General features: G+C 46.4%; 1 protein-coding gene across 3 annotated transcripts; it reads right to left on the bottom strand.

Moving 5' to 3' along the window:
- Nucleotides 1-339: 339 nt before the first annotated feature.
- Nucleotides 340-15716, bottom strand: LOC108242570 (inverted formin-2). 3 transcript variants are annotated; one of them, XM_025008394.2, is made up of 24 exons: nucleotides 15604-15716; nucleotides 12950-13090; nucleotides 12618-12879; nucleotides 10986-11101; nucleotides 9479-9638; nucleotides 8070-8103; nucleotides 7847-7988; nucleotides 7256-7388; nucleotides 6672-7151; nucleotides 6463-6593; nucleotides 6301-6362; nucleotides 5950-6052; nucleotides 5103-5188; nucleotides 4917-5017; nucleotides 4453-4523; nucleotides 3921-4028; nucleotides 3767-3837; nucleotides 3216-3336; nucleotides 2956-3120; nucleotides 2612-2699; nucleotides 2116-2238; nucleotides 1579-2049; nucleotides 1165-1222; nucleotides 340-1068 (listed from the first exon to the last, which is right to left on the bottom strand). In XM_025008394.2, the coding sequence occupies exons 2-24, from the start codon at nucleotides 13076-13078 to the stop codon at nucleotides 1029-1031; spliced, it is 3255 nt and encodes a 1084-aa protein (XP_024864162.1). In that variant the 5' UTR covers nucleotides 13079-13090; nucleotides 15604-15716; the 3' UTR covers nucleotides 340-1028. The 3 variants fall into 3 exon arrangements, with proteins under 3 accessions (XP_024864162.1, XP_017282965.1, XP_024864160.1); XM_017427476.3 differs by having other exon boundaries at nucleotides 1160-1222; nucleotides 15241-15659; XM_025008392.2 differs by having other exon boundaries at nucleotides 15241-15659.
- Nucleotides 15717-16328: the final 612 nt, after the last annotated feature.

The following is a 16328-nucleotide window of genomic DNA, read 5'->3' as shown; positions in this document are numbered from 1 at the left end:
CCAGTGCTCTTATTGTGAAGGCCGGAGCGGTTTCCGGTCTGATCGTCGGCGCTTTGACTGATCTTCAGCAGCTCGTTCAACAGGACGCGAGCACGCGCGCATCCTGATCAATAACACAAATCAATATCCTTATAATGATCGATCACGACCCGGATGATCCGCTGGAGTCACGTGACTCGGCACCCGGATCTGCATTACGTCATCTTGCTTTTGACACAGAGGATATGACGTCACCTCGAACGTCACACCTTTCACTCATGTTTGATGCAAACCTTACGATTTGTCCGATTTTCTGCGCTGGTCCTTAAACGTCTCACCGTGAAGAAGCTGATCAGACAGAAAATTTATATTTTTTATTTCCTGACGGAAAAATCCAAACATTCAGCCGATTTTAACAGAAACCAGATGAGAAACAGGCTGTAGACGGTTTGTGTGGAGGGTTACAGAAGCAGACAAGCCACAGGTGTCATCAAAAGGAGAATTTTTAAAATATTATTATTTTTACAGGTAAATGTTCACCTTTAAAAGTTGTTTATTTTTTTAATTCTGTAATCCAGAACTTGTTTAGAGCCAGGAAACGATCCTCAAATCATCCTGAAAACTTAAAAAAGAAAAAAACTTAAATCCTGCAGCAAATGTTCCAAGGAGGGACGAACAGAGGGCTTTTATTGTGATGGGCTGCAGGAAGTGAGGTGAGATATGGGTTCAGACAACATCTGCAAGTTTTAATATTGTTATGAAAATAATCTGCAACTTATTCCTTAAATATCACAAAATTACAAAGAAACTTTTTATGAAACAGGAAGTGAGATGGGATTTAGGGTCAAACCAGCAGCTTCAGCAGAACAGAGAACTCAGAGTTCAGGTGGCAGGAAGTACTTAAAACATGAAGCTCCGCCCACATCACCTGTCCGTCCAGGTGACTCATGTTACTGAAGAGATTCAAACTTTATCAACTTTTCTTTCTTCTCAGTTCAGATTTTGTTGCATCACTTTATTTATTTATTTTTTTCCATGTTTCTGTACAGTTAGTCCTGTTGCCACGGCGACGAGCCCTCCTCTGCGCACCTGGAACCACAGAAGAAGAAGAAGAAGACGAAGAAGGCGATCAGATCTGACAGCCTCTCTGGCGGCCGGGTTCAGGTGTGGATCGGCTCACCTTACTCTAAAACACACCCCTTCTTCTTCTTCGAATGTTTCCCTCCGATGTGGTCGTTCGTCCCTGCAGATAAACAGACGCTCTGATTGGTCGGTGTGAAAGAAAGATGTCGGACTCGTGGACAGAACCACACGGACTGGGTTCACGGGTTCTACGATACCGGGCATCAGCTCAGCAGGATTTAATAAAATGGGTGGAGCTGGCATCAGACGGCCAATCACAGCGTCAGAGGACCAATCACAGCGTCAGACGACCACTCACAGCGTCAGACGACCAATCACAGCGTCAGACGACCAATCACAGCGTCAGACGACCAATCACAGCGTCAGACGGCCAATCACAGCTTCAGACGACCACATTTTTGCAGGAAACCTCCATTCTTTGAGGAGTTTTTCAGACCTGCTCAGATGTTGTCTCACCTGTTGAGCTGATCTTTGGGGAGCCTGATGATCCATCAGAACCACAATCTGGATCTTTGGCTCTTCTCACTTCTGTCGTGGTGATCTCCTCAAACTCTGAGTCCTCGATTCCACTTGAACCGTTCAAGTCTTTGTTTTCTGCTGGTCCCTCTGAGCTGAGCCGGACTTCCTCCTTTCCCGCAGGACTTCTGGTCTTGATGCTAAAGCCAGAGTCCACCTCGAGGTCCTGGACCCCCTTTGGGCTCTGGTTCTCCTCAGGGCCAGCAGCAGTATCAGTGGAGGCGGAGGGTTCAGGAAGATTCTGGGTGTCTGAGAGAACCCGCTCAGGCTCAGCAGGTCCTGGTTCAGGACTTGTTTCAGTAGGTGGAGCTTTGGGGACCTGGACCCCCTCTGAGGACTCCGGTGGTGGTCCAGGAGCAGAAGAGTCAGGCTCATCCACGGCCTCTGACCTCCGTATGATAGTCGGACGCCCTGAAAAACAGCGACAGTCAGACGGGTCCGGACTCTGAGGTTTCTGAAAACCTCCACAGTCCTCACCCTGGACTCGGCTGCCCCTCTCAGATCGCGGTCTGGTCTTCCTCAGGTTGTGACCTTTCCTGATCTCGGCCAGCAGGTTGTCGATGATGCATCCTTCGTCCTGCTGGTTCACGTCTCTCCTGACTGCGGGACAAAGACAGAGCGGAGCAACGCCGCGTCACTTCCTGCTTCGAACAGCCCCGCCCCCTCTGCTGGTGTCGTGCTTAAAAAGCCTCTGGGTTGTTTTTTGTTGGGAGGAAACGTTATCGAACATCTCTGAACCGCTTCAGTCCAGCTGCTGAGAGGATTTATTCTGTCGTTAAGTAGATCAGGTGTGCGGGAGTCAGAGGTTACTCTCACTGTCACTAAAGTGGGCTTTTATTGGTTAATTGTTATTAACTCTTGAGTACCCAGAGGTATGGCTCCACTCTATTCAGACCCTTCCTGTTTGGACCTTCAAAATAAGGTTTAATTGCTGTGAAACTTCCGGATCTTTGTTTAAGGTGGAATTACTCACTGATCTTGTTGTTTGTGTCTCCTCTAAGTTTCTTCTCCTCTTCTCGTTTCTTCCTCTTCAGCTCCTGCTCCCTTCGGTTCTTGTTCTCCTGGAAGACAAAGGATCAGGAAGTCTTTAATTAAAAACCTAACATTCCTTCGCTGAAGGCTCATTTACGTCAGACTTTTAAATAAAAATGATCTCCGGATGAGAACCGACAGAGCTGATGTGTTAGAGCTCAGAGAAGGTGGATGACTCTCAGCTACCACCACCCTACCTCTGAGCTCAATACTGACTAAATTATAAGTTCATTTTGTGTTTGCTGTGTTTGCTTGGCTGTGGCGGTCACGCGTGTGGCTGCTGACCTTCAGGGCTCGCGCGAAGAGGCCTCTGAAGGTCTTGATGGTGCCGAAGAGCTCGTCGAGGGAGAAGCTGCTGGCGTCCTCGCACAGGTAGTCGGCCAAGTCCCGCCTCCTGTCCTCCACCGATGACATCACCTGCTGCAGCTGCTCACACCCCTGCAGGCTCTCCTGACAAAACACCACAGAAGAAGAAATGTCTCGACGTGTCTGACCCCGCTGATTGACAGATGTAGAGCAGAGTGGGCGGAGCCTGAGTGTCTCACCTGGATGGCGGACAGGTACTGCTCCTTCACGTCCTCAGAGGAAGATGAAACTTTCTTCTCAGAGTTCTTCAGCCGTGTCATCAGAGAGTTGACCTCAGCCTGAATGGACTCCATGTTCACCCTGCAAAGAACAACAGGGTTATTCCTTTAAAGGGACATTTCAGCTCGTTTGTGTAGATTATTTCTGAGCTGTCAGTCTACAGAAGCTAATCAGTTTCACCAGGTTTTTAATTTTAAAAAGAGAGAATTCAATTTAACCACCTAAACCTTAAGTTTCTGAATTATTTGTGTCTGATTTAATCTCTCCCAGTTTTCAGTAACTCATAATCTGATTTTTCTCTCATAGTTCTCAGTTGTTAATGATCTGTTCTGATGCCTTAAATTTGCCGTCTGTAATTCAGTTTCAGAGCCGAACACAGAGACGAGCCACCGGTTCTCGATCAGCTCGAACATCCAGCCAATCAAATCCTGCTCCTCGGCTCGTATCAAATAAACGAGAATCGAAAAGACCAGACCAGCAGATAGCAGCCTGTAGACTTCAGTCTGTTTACCCAGCAGCCTTCTCACAGATCTGCAGGTCCTCTGGCAGGTTCAGCAGGTCCGGATGGTTCTCCTCCACCTCCTGATGGTCACACAGAAACCAACGGCTGACTCAGACACAACTCGGCGAGTTTGAGCCGCGCGACGCGGGCGCTCAGCGTTTACCTCCAGGATGTGGTGCAGCAGCGTGATCCTGGACTTGTTGGCTTTGATTTCCGTCAGTCTGAGCAGAGTGCTGATCTTAAAGCCTTCGGCGTTCCCGGTGTGAGTCCCCTGATGCACAGAACGACACGTGACATCACACGATCAAAGATGGCCGACCCAATCAAAGCGCTCAAAACGGTCAGTGGTTTGGGTTCTTATTTTCTCTTCATGTAAAAATGATAGAAAACAGAAACTAATTCCTAAAATTAGCAAAACCACAGCTAGAAGTTAAAAAAAGTTAAAACCAGAACAGGAGCTAAAACTAAAATTAGCAGCTAGCAGCTAGCAGCTAAAAGTAGCAAAACCGTTCTTCAGAGCTAAAATTAGCAACCAGGAGTCAAAGCAGAACCAGAACCAGAACCAGAGGTCCGTCCCCCGTACGAGCTGAACGTTTTAAAACCCGAATGGTTAAAATTAGAAACAGGAAACCCACAGTGTGAACGCTGACTCAGCGTTCTCGCTGCAGGAGGAGAAACGACAGAAAGGTTCTCACGTAGTTCAGGAAGTTTCCGACGCTGAGGATGAGTTTGCAGAAGCTGGGCAGCCGGGTGCTCTCCCTCAAACCTGAACAAAAACAACAAGAAGGTTTCAAAGTGAATCTGCAGCTGAAAGCTGAACTCCAGAGACGGATCTGTGGGGAACTCTGCTTCGTTTATTCGGTCACAACCAGCAGGGGGAGGCAAGGGTTAGCTTTAAAACAACTACTAACCTAACTGACTTTTTACTTCTTCAGCTACAGAACAGGAGTCCAGCTGTTTCTTTTTTAACCTTTTCTGGATTCATCATGCAGAAAATAACTCCAGTAAAGCTCAGATAAAAACAGATAAAAAAGATAAACCTGGTGGAAATACGACACTAAAAACTTAAATAAAACACACAGTTAATATGTTTTTACGTTCCCGCCTGCTGTTTGTTTGTGTTTTTAGGATTTGGTGTATAAAAGTTAAAGGGACGGACTCTGGCAGGCTCGGTCCAGGAGTTCAGCTTTGGGCTTCAGGGCGTCCAACGCTCCGCTGCTCTCCTCGCACAGCGACATGCACTCGACCCTTAGAGCGTAGCTGCAACACAGCACAGAGATGCACGCATCAGCAGCAGACAGGTGTGCGTCTCTCGTTTAACAGACAGGTGAGGCCGTCCTCCCACCTGGGGATGTCCAGCAGCTGCAGGTAAAACTGGTCCGCCGACGCCATCTTGTCTCCGTCCGCCTTGTGAGACTTCAGGTTGTCTATCTGTGGATAGACAGGTGAGACAAACAAGGGTCAGGTGATGCTGCTGAGGGACAGGTGAGACAAAATGAGACAAGCTGAGGATGTGTAGAACAGGTGTAATGTGTTGGACAGATGCAGGACAGCTGTGGGACAGGTGTAAGGTCTAAAACAAGAACTGGTTTGGTGTAAGGCAGGGTTAGAACAAATTAAAGTGAAAAACAGGACAGGTATAGGTGTGGGGCAGGTGTGAAACAGGTGTGGGGGCAGGTTAAGATGAGTAAAGGACAGACTAGGTACAGATGTGGGACAGATGAGGAGTAAGTCCAAAACAAACAGGAGCAGAAAAAGGTATAAACAGGTGTGGGACAGAGGTAAAGTGTTGGACAGGTGTTGGACAGGTGCTAAGGCCGGTTTATGGCAGGTGTAAATGTGACACAGGTGTGAAAAAGGAACAGTAACAGTGTCAAATAGGCGACAGTCAGGTGTGAGACAGATGTAGGCCAGGTAAAGAACCGAGATGGCACTGATGTGGAGCAGGGGTGACAGGTGTTGGACAGATCGAGGACAGGTGTAGAACAGGTGTGGAACAGGTGTGGAACTCCTGTAAAAGAAGTTGTGGGACGTGTGAAACAAGTGTGGCGTAGGTCTGAGAAAGTTGTTGGACAGGTGATGAAGAGTGTAAAATGGTTGTGGAAACACCTGGAGGACGGTTACTGAACTGGTGTCAAACTAGCGTGGGACAGGTGTGGGACAGGTGTGGGACAGGTGCTTTAAATTCTGACCTCGTGTTTTTCAGGAAGCAGTTTGATCAGCTGTTTTAGGATTTCCACGTCAAACTTGGATCGGTCTCCGTTCCGGATCAGAGAGACAAACTCCTCATGGGTACTTCAGGTGATCGAGGACAGGTGAGGCAGAGGACAGGTGAGGGATGAGGGTGAGGTGAGCATGGTGGAGGTACCAACAAACAACAACACAGACGCAGCACAGTTTAAACTGGTGAAAAACTTGTCTGGGTTGGCTTTAACAGATCAGATGTTTAGAAGATGAAGGACGGAAACAAAGACAGGTGAGGACAGGTGAGGACAGGTGAGGACAGGTGAGGACAGGTGAGTTTAGTTCAGAGGTGTGTTTACCATTTAAAGTGTTTCAGGAAAATGTTGAGGTTCAGGCTTTTCTTGGCATCAATGAAGGAAATCTGTAGAAACAGAGACAGAATGGGACAACAAAGGGTCAACATGTCTCCAACACAAGAGTCCCTAACATGGATAGCTGGATACTTTTATGAGAAACGGCACCTCTTTTGACTCCATTTTGGTTCTGGTTCTGCTTTTTGTGTCGGTTGGAGGGAGGCTGAAGAGCTGCTCGATGCAGCAGTAATCGGGTTCCACGGTGTCTGAACACAACGACGACCACAGAGACCCGTCACCTGCAGACAGACGGAGACAGTGTCCACCTGGTCCAACACAGACAGGAGGTGTGTGCGGTCAGGCCTCTCATCACTCACGTGTCACCACTCTGGATGGGAGCTTCTGCCAGTTCAGCTTCTTCATTCTGAGGGTCGGGCAGGGGGCGGGGCTTATGGAAGAGCCAGGGCTGGTAAATGTACCATGAGACTTACTGGGGGTGATGAAATCACCTGGAGGAGGGGGTGGAGCTCCCATGCCTGGTAATGGTGGGGGAGGGGGTGGAGCTCCCATGCCAGGTAAAGGTGGAGGAGGGGGTGGAGCTCCAACTCCTGGTAAAGGTGGAGGTGGAGGGGGAGGGGGTGGTGGAGCACAACCTGTAGAAGGGGGCGGGGCCAGTTGTGGCGGTGCTGAACTGATGAGTTTCAAGGTACCTTTTTTAAGTGGCTCTGATTGGCCAGGAGGGCCTTCTGACAGCCGAGTCTGTACCCCCCTGTCAACAGTTCGGATCTTTTGATTGGAGGAGAGAGATTTTGGGGGGAGGAGCCTTTCCAGCAGCGAGTCACTCGAGTCTAAATCAGCTATAAAACACAGAAACACACGAGTTAAACCCAGGTGCTTCTGAAACTAATCATGGTCGTCTGAGGCCCTGGAGAGCCACCATCTGACCTGGATGAAAACTTACAATCCTGGGCCAGTAGGGTGGCTCGATCTGTCAGCATCTCCAAAGCCAACCAGAAGTCGGCTTGGTCTGGATCCACCATCAACAAGGCCTGAAGGATGGACAGCAGCTGGACAGAGGACGGACAGCTGGACACCTGGGACACAGAGGGTGGGAAGGACAGGTAGATATGGTGAAAGCTGGAACGTGCCGTTCCACAAGGTTCCTGCTGGGAAAGGAGCACCGGACCAACAATCATTAATGTTGTATGGAAATAATCTGAAGTTTATCAGATTGGACAAAACGTCTTTAAGCTGCTTCATTTTCTGTTTCCAGCGTTAGGAACAGTCAACTAATTAAATCATAAAGACCAGAAACTTTTGGTCAAACATCTTCTCCGTTCCTTAAAGAACAAAAACCTGACACTGATGTTAAGCTAGCATCACAGAATGCTTCAGTTAGCGCTCAGACCTGGCTGAAATTATAACCTTCTGATGCTCTTTGGAGGCTTCTGAAGATAAATCTAATAACGTCTGAGTGAGTCAGGTGTTCAGGTTACAGCTGAGGAGGAAGATGATGCTGGAGGTGGTTCGGTGGAGTTAGAGGAGTGGGTACCTTGGTGAAGAGTGAGGTGAAAACCTCCTGGTGGTTGCTCATGTCAATCCCTCCGTACAGCCTCTCCATCTCCTCCTCATCCTCAGCCATGGAGTCCTCAAACGCATCGCACTGGATGTTCAGGTCTTCATCCTCCATCTCCCTGGAGACACAGCCACAAACACAAACTGACCGTTACATATCCATCCCTGATTATCAAAGAAGTAAAAAGTAAACTCACTACCTCAGTTTGGGGAGAAGATCCAGCAGCTGCAGCCCTGAAACACAAGATGATCCGAGGTCAGCAAATCTGATCCTGGGTCTGATTCTTATCCATCTGCTGTACACCGAACAGTGCAACCTCCATGATGGATAATCAACTATTCATGCCTGAATCTGGTTCTGAGTCCAAACAGGTCCTGTTTCAGGTCTTTGCTACAGACATGATGTTCAGATCCTGTTCATCTGTTAAAGGTAGATTTTCTTTAACCTGACACTTCTTCTTCTGCCTCAGTTTTTTAAAAAACATGTCGAGATGCCAAACAGCCATCACTGATGAGTGGACAAGTTAAAAAAGAAATAAAAAGACCTTCATGAAGCCTGAAGAACTGTTGATCCACTTTAAAGAACTAAAAGAAGGTCTGGCAGCTTGGAGACTAAAGAACAGGGAGATAAGGGATGATGAAAGCTGTGCAGACAGTTCGGTACATTCTGTTCTCAGACGGATTGTTTCTGCTGTCCTGTTCAACCTGAACAACAGATAATGAGATGTTTCAAAAGCTCTGTTAAAGTTTTAACGTGTTGAGGCTCATTTTCCAGCTGTTTCAGCTGCTGACATGTACTCTACACAGACACAGTCCTGGGCTTATTTTATAAGAAACATAAAGATCTCCTGGTTGTTCCTCAGTCCTCACCTGTCAGACTTTATTATGACTGGTTCATTAAATGTCTCTCTAACCTGATAAATCCTGACTGACTGGCTGCTGAAACATGAATTTACAGACACCAAGTCTCTCCTTTACCTCTTTATTAATCCAACTTTTCTCCACCTATAGACTACCATCTTGACCCTGACTGTCTTGAATCTAGAGAAGCTGCTGGCTGTAGTGGAAAATACCCAGAATCCTGTGCACAGCAGCATCATCCTGCAGACGGCTGTCACCATTTTAAAAACTGGTCCAAATCTGCTTATGGAGGCGGAGGTGGGCGACAGAATAATGATCCATAAAATCTATTTATTATCAGCATGAAGTGAGAAAGTTGGCCTTCATTCTGTAGGTTTTATTTCCCCTTTTGTCTTTAGTAATCTAACAGCAACAACATCTCGCTTCTCTCATCTGGTTTGTCGAGTTTGATGATGACTTTCACATGAGGTCACTTCCTGTTTCGACACCAAAGGAAACCACATGATTCAGCAGCCAGCGCATGTATGCAAATAGCATGTTTCTTGTCTGTTAATGGGCCAGAACCCGCCTGGTTGGGTAACCTTAGCAGCGGTTGACTCAGCTGACCAGCAGGAGCACTGTCGGCCATTTTTACAGGATTCCAGGTCCTACTGGAGCCGACCGTGTGCTACCCGACCCGATAACCGGCTCCTCTCAGCAGAACCCACTGTGTGTGTTCCCATCATGAAGGAGGTGTGTGTTTTGGTACCGATGAACTCGTGTCGCAGTCGGGCTCTCCTCCGCAGCTCTTCCTGTCCCAGAACCAGCACGTTGATCATCCCCATCAGCACCACCATGAACGGGACGTTATCGGTGCCGTGGAGCTCGTTCATGATCACGCTGAAGCGGTACTGCTGCTTCTTCAGGCTCTGAACACACACACACACACAGGGATGTGTTCAGGCTCAAAGAAAAGAACTACATAATTCCATATTTAAAGCTGAACGAGTGGTAACTCAGAGGATTGTTTGTCAGATTTCAGAAGAACGAAGATGAATCGTTCTCAGGACCGGTCGGACAGCTGACTGCAGCTGTGTTTCAGAAAAGGAACAGACGGTGTTGATTTTCGCCCAGATGTAAGAATGTTTGGCTTCGTGTCTCCGCTGTGGGTTCAGGGCGGGTCAGAACACGCCTCGCTGACGCTGACAGTCAGAACAGATCTAAACCGAGTCGCACCCTGATGCTGCATATTTACTGACAAAAGGAAAAACTCAAAGCTGATAAGAAACTATTTCATCCTCCTGCAGCACCATCGCTTTATCTAACGTTTGATTTACATGAAACCAGACAAAAAGACGAAATAATAAATAAATAACTGGATTTATAAGGCGGTGTATTGAGGCTCTGTAGATGAGCTGTCTAAGTTTGGACATTTAAACCAAAATATTTGAGTATAAAGTTTTTAAAACTATATAAAACTTTATTATATGAAGCAAACAGAAGTGAGTAGTTTCTTTTTCCTGCTTCCTAATCGGCTAAACATTCCCACACATGATTTAAAAAGTGGCAAACAACACCTGAACAATCAGTTAAGATTATCTGGTTATTTATTGATTTGTTAATCACTGAACTGATTGATTATTCAGTTGGTGGACTGACGAGCTCACAGGAAAATCTCCTCCCAACTTCAGCTTCACCTCATGCTGCGTTCACTGACTGCACCGTCTGAAGTTAAACCTGCTCTGGTGTTAACGGCATCAACGGTTAACAATTTATGTCCCATAATCTAACATTTTCTCTGACTTCTACTTTATTTTTGAAAGCCTCACAATAATCTTTCACGACAAAAACCAACTCAAATATCTTTGAAACGTAGCTCGACAGTTCTTTGTGTAAAGATAACGAAGAGGAGCAGAGAAACTCTGAGTTTATGAAGCTAAAACTGAACATTTTTACCACCATGTGTAGATTTGATAAAAAGCACTGATGAGGAGATTAGTTGTTTGCACTGAATTAATGAAAAACCAGAAAGCTAATTACAGATTATACGTCACCAACACACCTGATGGGAATAATGGCAGGAAGGAAGGTTACAGAAGAAGGAAGGGAGGAGGCAGGAAACAGGACAGCCTTAGGAGAGGAAAACTAAAGACAGAATGTGAGACAAGGAAACAACCAGGGCGGTAAGGAGTGAGGAGGGGGGAGAAAAACTAAACGTTGGAAGTGGAAGGAGAGGAGGTAAAGACGTGAGGAATATTTGGTGTTTTGTGTGAAACCTTGTAGTTTTCTAAGGCCGACAGGGTCAGGTCACACCCCTGAGGGTCAAAGAGCGTGAGCGCCGCCAGCAGCTCGAACACCTGCATCTTCACCATCACGTTGGACGTGTCCAGAGCTGTGGAAGACAGGGACGAGACGTCAGGAGGGTCTCTTAGACGGAGTCAGTTAAATCAGTCTGACACTTTACAGCTCCGTGATGAGCGGAGGGCCTGATGTCCTCCACCTCGGGAAACAACTGCAAATCATTCGGTTAGAGCCGTGGTCTCCAGTCCTGGTCCTCAGGGCCACCATCCTGCAGGTTTTACCTGTTCCTCTGCTCCAACACACCTGATCTGAATCAACAGGTGAATAACAGGCTTCTGCAGGACATGAAGAGGTGATTTAACCTCTGAATCAGGTGTTTTGGAGCAGAGAAACAAGGAAAACCTGCAGGATGGAGGCTCTGAGGACCAGGACTGGAGACCCCTGGGTTAGAGCGACAAACCGAACGAGTCATTTTCACCCAAACACTGAAGCCTGAGCAGATTCTCAGCAGCTATCTGAGCCTTCATCAAGGCAGCAAACTCAGAGCGAAAAGAGAAGTCATGAAATATTTGTCATTCCAACGTGGCAGGAATGTGAAAACACCAGAACCAAGCTGTTCAGAACTGAACCAACAGATGGATACAGAGAGGAGTCTGTGTCGAACTGACAAACAGAGACGTGGGCCTCGGCTGGCTTTTATCTGAGCCTCGACTCTCCTTGGGCGGATCCACGTGTGACCAAACATCTCTGACGTCTCAGCAGGTAAACACGCCACAGGTTGGTACAGGGAGGGAGGACGGTTCAAACAAAACACACCTGACTTCAGCAGTTAAAGATGTGGAAAGAAAAACAAAGCGACATGAAAGAAATGCTGCACAGCTGCATTTTTATCCCATCGGCCGTGATCCACAGGACAGAAACAACAAGTTCAGCTGCTCCTCCCTCCAGACCCGTTCTGGTTCTTTAAAAGAACCGAGACAAATAAATCTGTCAGCCTCACAGAAATCCAGTTTTAATTACAGAATCAGGAAAATAATCATTTAAAAGCTGAGTTTCTGCTGTTTTAGCATCAAAAAGTGACCCGGGAACGAAGCTCTAAGACTCATTATTTAACTTTATTTACAAATATTTTCCCCATAGAGATACACAGGGATGTCTTCAGCTGTTCTCTAAATCTACTCCAGCAAACAGCTCGATTTTTGTCTTCTTCTGCTGCTTTTAGCTGCTAATGTTAGATTTTAGCTGTGGTTTTGCTGAATTTTTCCTTTTTTAGCTTTCAGCTACAGTTTGACTAATTTTAGCCTTTAGCTATGCTTTTGCTGATTACACCTTTTAGCTCTGGTTTTACTCATTTAACCTTTCAGCAATTTATTGTGTTAATTTTACCTTTTAGCAACAGTATTGCAAATTTTAGCTTTCAGAATCTATTTAGCTATTTTAGGCTTTTAACAACCAGCTATTATTGAGCTAATTTTAGCTCAGGTTGCTGATTTCAGCTCCTGTTCTTCTCGTTTTACCTTGAATTGCTCTCAGTATTGATACTGGATTTTAGCTGAAAAAGCCGGTTCTGGTTCTGATTACAGTTTGGTTTTTGCTGATCCACCCACCCTGGGTCAAGGTCTTGACGTAGCCCTCGTTGTCCAGGATGAAGTGCAGTCCTGCGGACGAGTTCATCACGGCGCGGATGCAGGCCACGCAGGTGAGCTGCAGCAGGGCGTCGGAGATCTGGGCGCAGCCGCGACCCGAAAGGCGCTCCAACGCCTCCATCAGCAGGTCCAGACCCTGCAGCTCCAGAAACTGGACCATCCAGGGCTCGTCGCTGGTCTCCAGCCGGCGCCGCAGACCCGAGTAGTTCACCACGGTGGGGACCTGGAGGGGACAGGGTCAGATCAGTAAACTCCATCAGACGCCGGGCGGAGGGCGGAGCCAACAGTCCAACCTGCAGCAGCCGGATACACAGCTCGGGGTCGGCGTTCTCCAGGTTCGCCTCCAGCGCCGCGTCCGGGTCATCGCCGGGGCTTTTCATCAGATTCTCCTTCACCATCCCCCATTTGGTTTTGGACGCCATGACGACAGGAATCTGCAGAGACGAGAGCAGAAGCTCAGAAACACGACCAACATCAGGGCTGACAAAGACGAACAGAATAAACAAAATATTTATTTTAACTCTGTGATAATTTAAGCTCAGAGGAAATGCCGACATTTTGATGTCTGAACTGAACCATTAAAGCTGCTGCCAGTGATTAATTAGGATCACCATGGTAACCACACACTTGTGTCTGTCCCTCCCTGAGACCTGAGTTAATGAGAGGCAGACTATTTGGATTCACAACCCAACGCGTCTCTCCTGGATTTCCACTTTGACTCTTCGGGTTTCTTGCTGCTGATCGAAGCGTCAGCAGATTTTGAGTCACTGCAGTCATGTGACTCAGTTGTATCTTAGTGTGTGTGTGTGTGTGTGTGTGCAGTTTGTGGTATTCAGGCCCATGAATGAGTCTTTGTGTCGAGTTTAAAGAGCTAATTTCTGTTGCAGCTTGTTTCCATCAAACCAACAGTTATTATGCTGGTTCGGTTCTGCTCCGTTCGCAGTAATCAGCTGATCTGAGGTCAGATAACAGCGGTACACCCTGACAGAACCACACACACAATCAGCTGATCAAACTGTCCTGTTTCAGGCTCAGATACCAGCAGGACGTCACGCCAACCGAACATCATAAAAACGAAGGAAAAATGTTCGTCTGAAGGCTGAGCGCCGCGTGATTTAACTGAAATTTGTTCAAAAAGTTTCATTTTTAGTTAAAACAAGCAGAACAAAAGCTAAAACCAACTAAACAGGAGCTAAACTAAGCAGAACACAAGCAAAAATCTGCCGATTAGTGGCTAAAAGGCTAAGAGATGCTAAAATTAGCCAACTGCAGCTTAGAAGGAGCCAAACGCAAATTAAAAACAGCAAAATAGACGCTAATATTAGAAAAACTGTAAGTGAAAGTAACAAAACAGATGCTAAAGCTAAAATCAGAAAATCTGCAGCTAACAGAACAGAAGCTACAAGCTAAAATTGTCAGAAGAGTAGCTAAAAGTCAAATGTGGCAAAAGACAAGAACAGAGAAAGTAGCCGAAGCAGATTTCACAGAGAACTGTTTCTGAAGGGATCTTTATGTATTACTAAATAAAGTTAAATATTCTGAAATATTCTGATGGCTCGTTTAGCTGAACGAGCCGAAGGTTTGGACGTATGAACGGCTACAACAGCACAAAGAATGCAGAAGTTATTAGATTGTAAGGAAAGAATAAAACTAATTTTCAATGTTTTCTGACTTCCACACCCTGATGAGTAATTTTTGAGACTTCCTAAAGGTCGGGTGTGTTAGGAAACATCTGGAACATGCAGGACCGCCTGGCTGAAGGGTTGGGAAACACCTCGACATCTACATTAAGAAATGATTTCATCATCGAGCAGAAAAGAAAGCATCATCTGATAAGAGTCTTTTAAAGACTGATGAGGGTAAACGAGGGCAGCTGAGCTCACAGCTGCAGGAACATCTGCGGAGGAGACGGCAGGACCCGACAAGGTTCCTGAGATAACATCCAGGGAGGAGGAGGAGGAGGAGGAGGAGGAGGCGCAGCACCGAGCTGAGCCTCGGGGCACCTCCAGGAAAGAACAGGCTTAGCTGTTTTAGCTGTTCAAACATCCAAACGTTCGGCTCATTCGGCTGATGGCTGCTCTGACTCTGTATTTTTCTAAATATTAAACTTTATTTATAAATATTTCCCCCATAGAAATACATTAATGTTGCTTGAATTCATTCAGAAACATTCCTTTTTGAAATCTGCTGCAGAATACTGCCTTCGGTTTTGTCTGTTTACGCTACTTTTAACTTTTAGCTAGCCTTTAGCTACTTTTAGCTACTATTCTACAACTTTTGTTTTTTTATGTTGTGATTAGCTCATTTTAGCTTTTAGTCAATCTTTTGTTACTTTTATCTTTTAGTCAGTGCTTTCTTTGTATTTTTTAACATATTTACATGTAGTGATGTGTTTATTTGTGTTCTTTCAAAAATAGAATGATTTAACAATTTAAAAATAAATGTTTACTTTAAATGATGCACAATTACTGATAAACAAATCAATAATTCTGGCTTTTGGACAGTTAGTTTAAGATTATTCTGACTATTTAAGATTTAAAAAGCCAATAAAAAGTAAGAAACTGAGTCTGAAGTCCATGTTTACCTGATGAGCGGACAGAACTGTTCTGTCAGCGGCTGGTTCCTCTCCCTCACACCAGACTCCGTTCAAATCTCTCGGACTTTAAGTTTGTTCGCACCTGAGAACCACACCTCAGGTGAGACGGTGAGGTTCGGTTTGGTTCGGCCGCTCGGTCCTCCGATGTTCGGGAGAGGCTGGGCGGTTCGGACGGTTAATTCAACAGAAAAAAGTCAGACAGAAGTTCTGAAAAATCAGTTGTTCTCGCAAACATCGCGTTAAAAGTTCCTCCTGAAACTCTCCGCTGTCGGGACGTCCGAACATCAGCTTCGTCTCTCCCGAACCGAACCGGTCGGAACCGGCGGGGTGGCGGCTCTCGTGTGGCCTTACCGTGGTGACGGGAGTCCGGCTGGAGTCCGTCCGTCTGGATCTCTGCAGCTGTTCTCTAACACGTCCGCCTCCAGGGGGCGGGGTCAGAGGTCAGCGTCCCGGCGCGTGCGCGGCTCTGATGACAGATAATCGATTAACAGATTACCAGAAGGAACTCGGTTAGGATTAAACTAAACTCAGAGAATTTAACAGTTTCTGCTGTTTATAGATTAAATCCCGACGCCATTTTGTTTAATAAACACTCACATCCATCCAACATCCAACCATCATCCAACATCCATCCAACCAACCAACCAACATCCACCCATCCAACATCCATTCACCCATCAACATCTATCCATCTATCATCCATCCATCCATCCAACCATCCAACCAACATCCAACCATCATCCAACATCCATCCAACCAACATTCACCCATCCATCCAACATCCAACGTCCACCCATCCATCCATCCAACCAACATCCAACCATCCATCTATCTATCATCCATCCATCCATCCATCCATCCATCCATCCATCATCCATCCATCCATCCATCCAACCATCATCCAACATCCATCCAACATCCAACATCCAACATCCAACCAATATCCACCCATCCATCCAGCCAACCAACATCCAACCATCCATCCATCTATCATCCATCCATCCATCCATCCGTCATCTTTTATCTTTAACTTCTCAGTTTCAGTTTCCTCAGTAACTTGCAGCCATCTTTCAGAT

This window comes from Kryptolebias marmoratus, linkage group LG19 (assembly GCF_001649575.2).
Source record: "Kryptolebias marmoratus isolate JLee-2015 linkage group LG19, ASM164957v2, whole genome shotgun sequence".
Taxonomy (NCBI): Eukaryota; Metazoa; Chordata; class Actinopteri; order Cyprinodontiformes; family Rivulidae; genus Kryptolebias; species Kryptolebias marmoratus.
The sequence above is the reverse complement of the archived record's forward strand: the minus strand, read 5'-3'. Positions and strand labels throughout refer to the sequence as shown.

Bases quoted from the DNA above. Each gene is read 5' to 3' on its own strand.
- LOC108242570 (XM_025008394.2), bottom strand. From the start codon at position 13,078: ATGGCGTCCAAAACCAAATGGGGGATGGTGAAGGAGAATCTGATGAAA. The intron at 8,104-9,478 runs GTACCAAAACAC...CTTGTGTTTCAG, and splicing joins ACTGCGACACGAGTTCATCG to GGCTGCAGCTGCTGGATCTT. The intron at 6,363-6,462 runs GTGCCGTTTCTC...CTGTTTCTACAG, and splicing joins CCAAAATGGAGTCAAAAGAG to ATTTCCTTCATTGATGCCAA.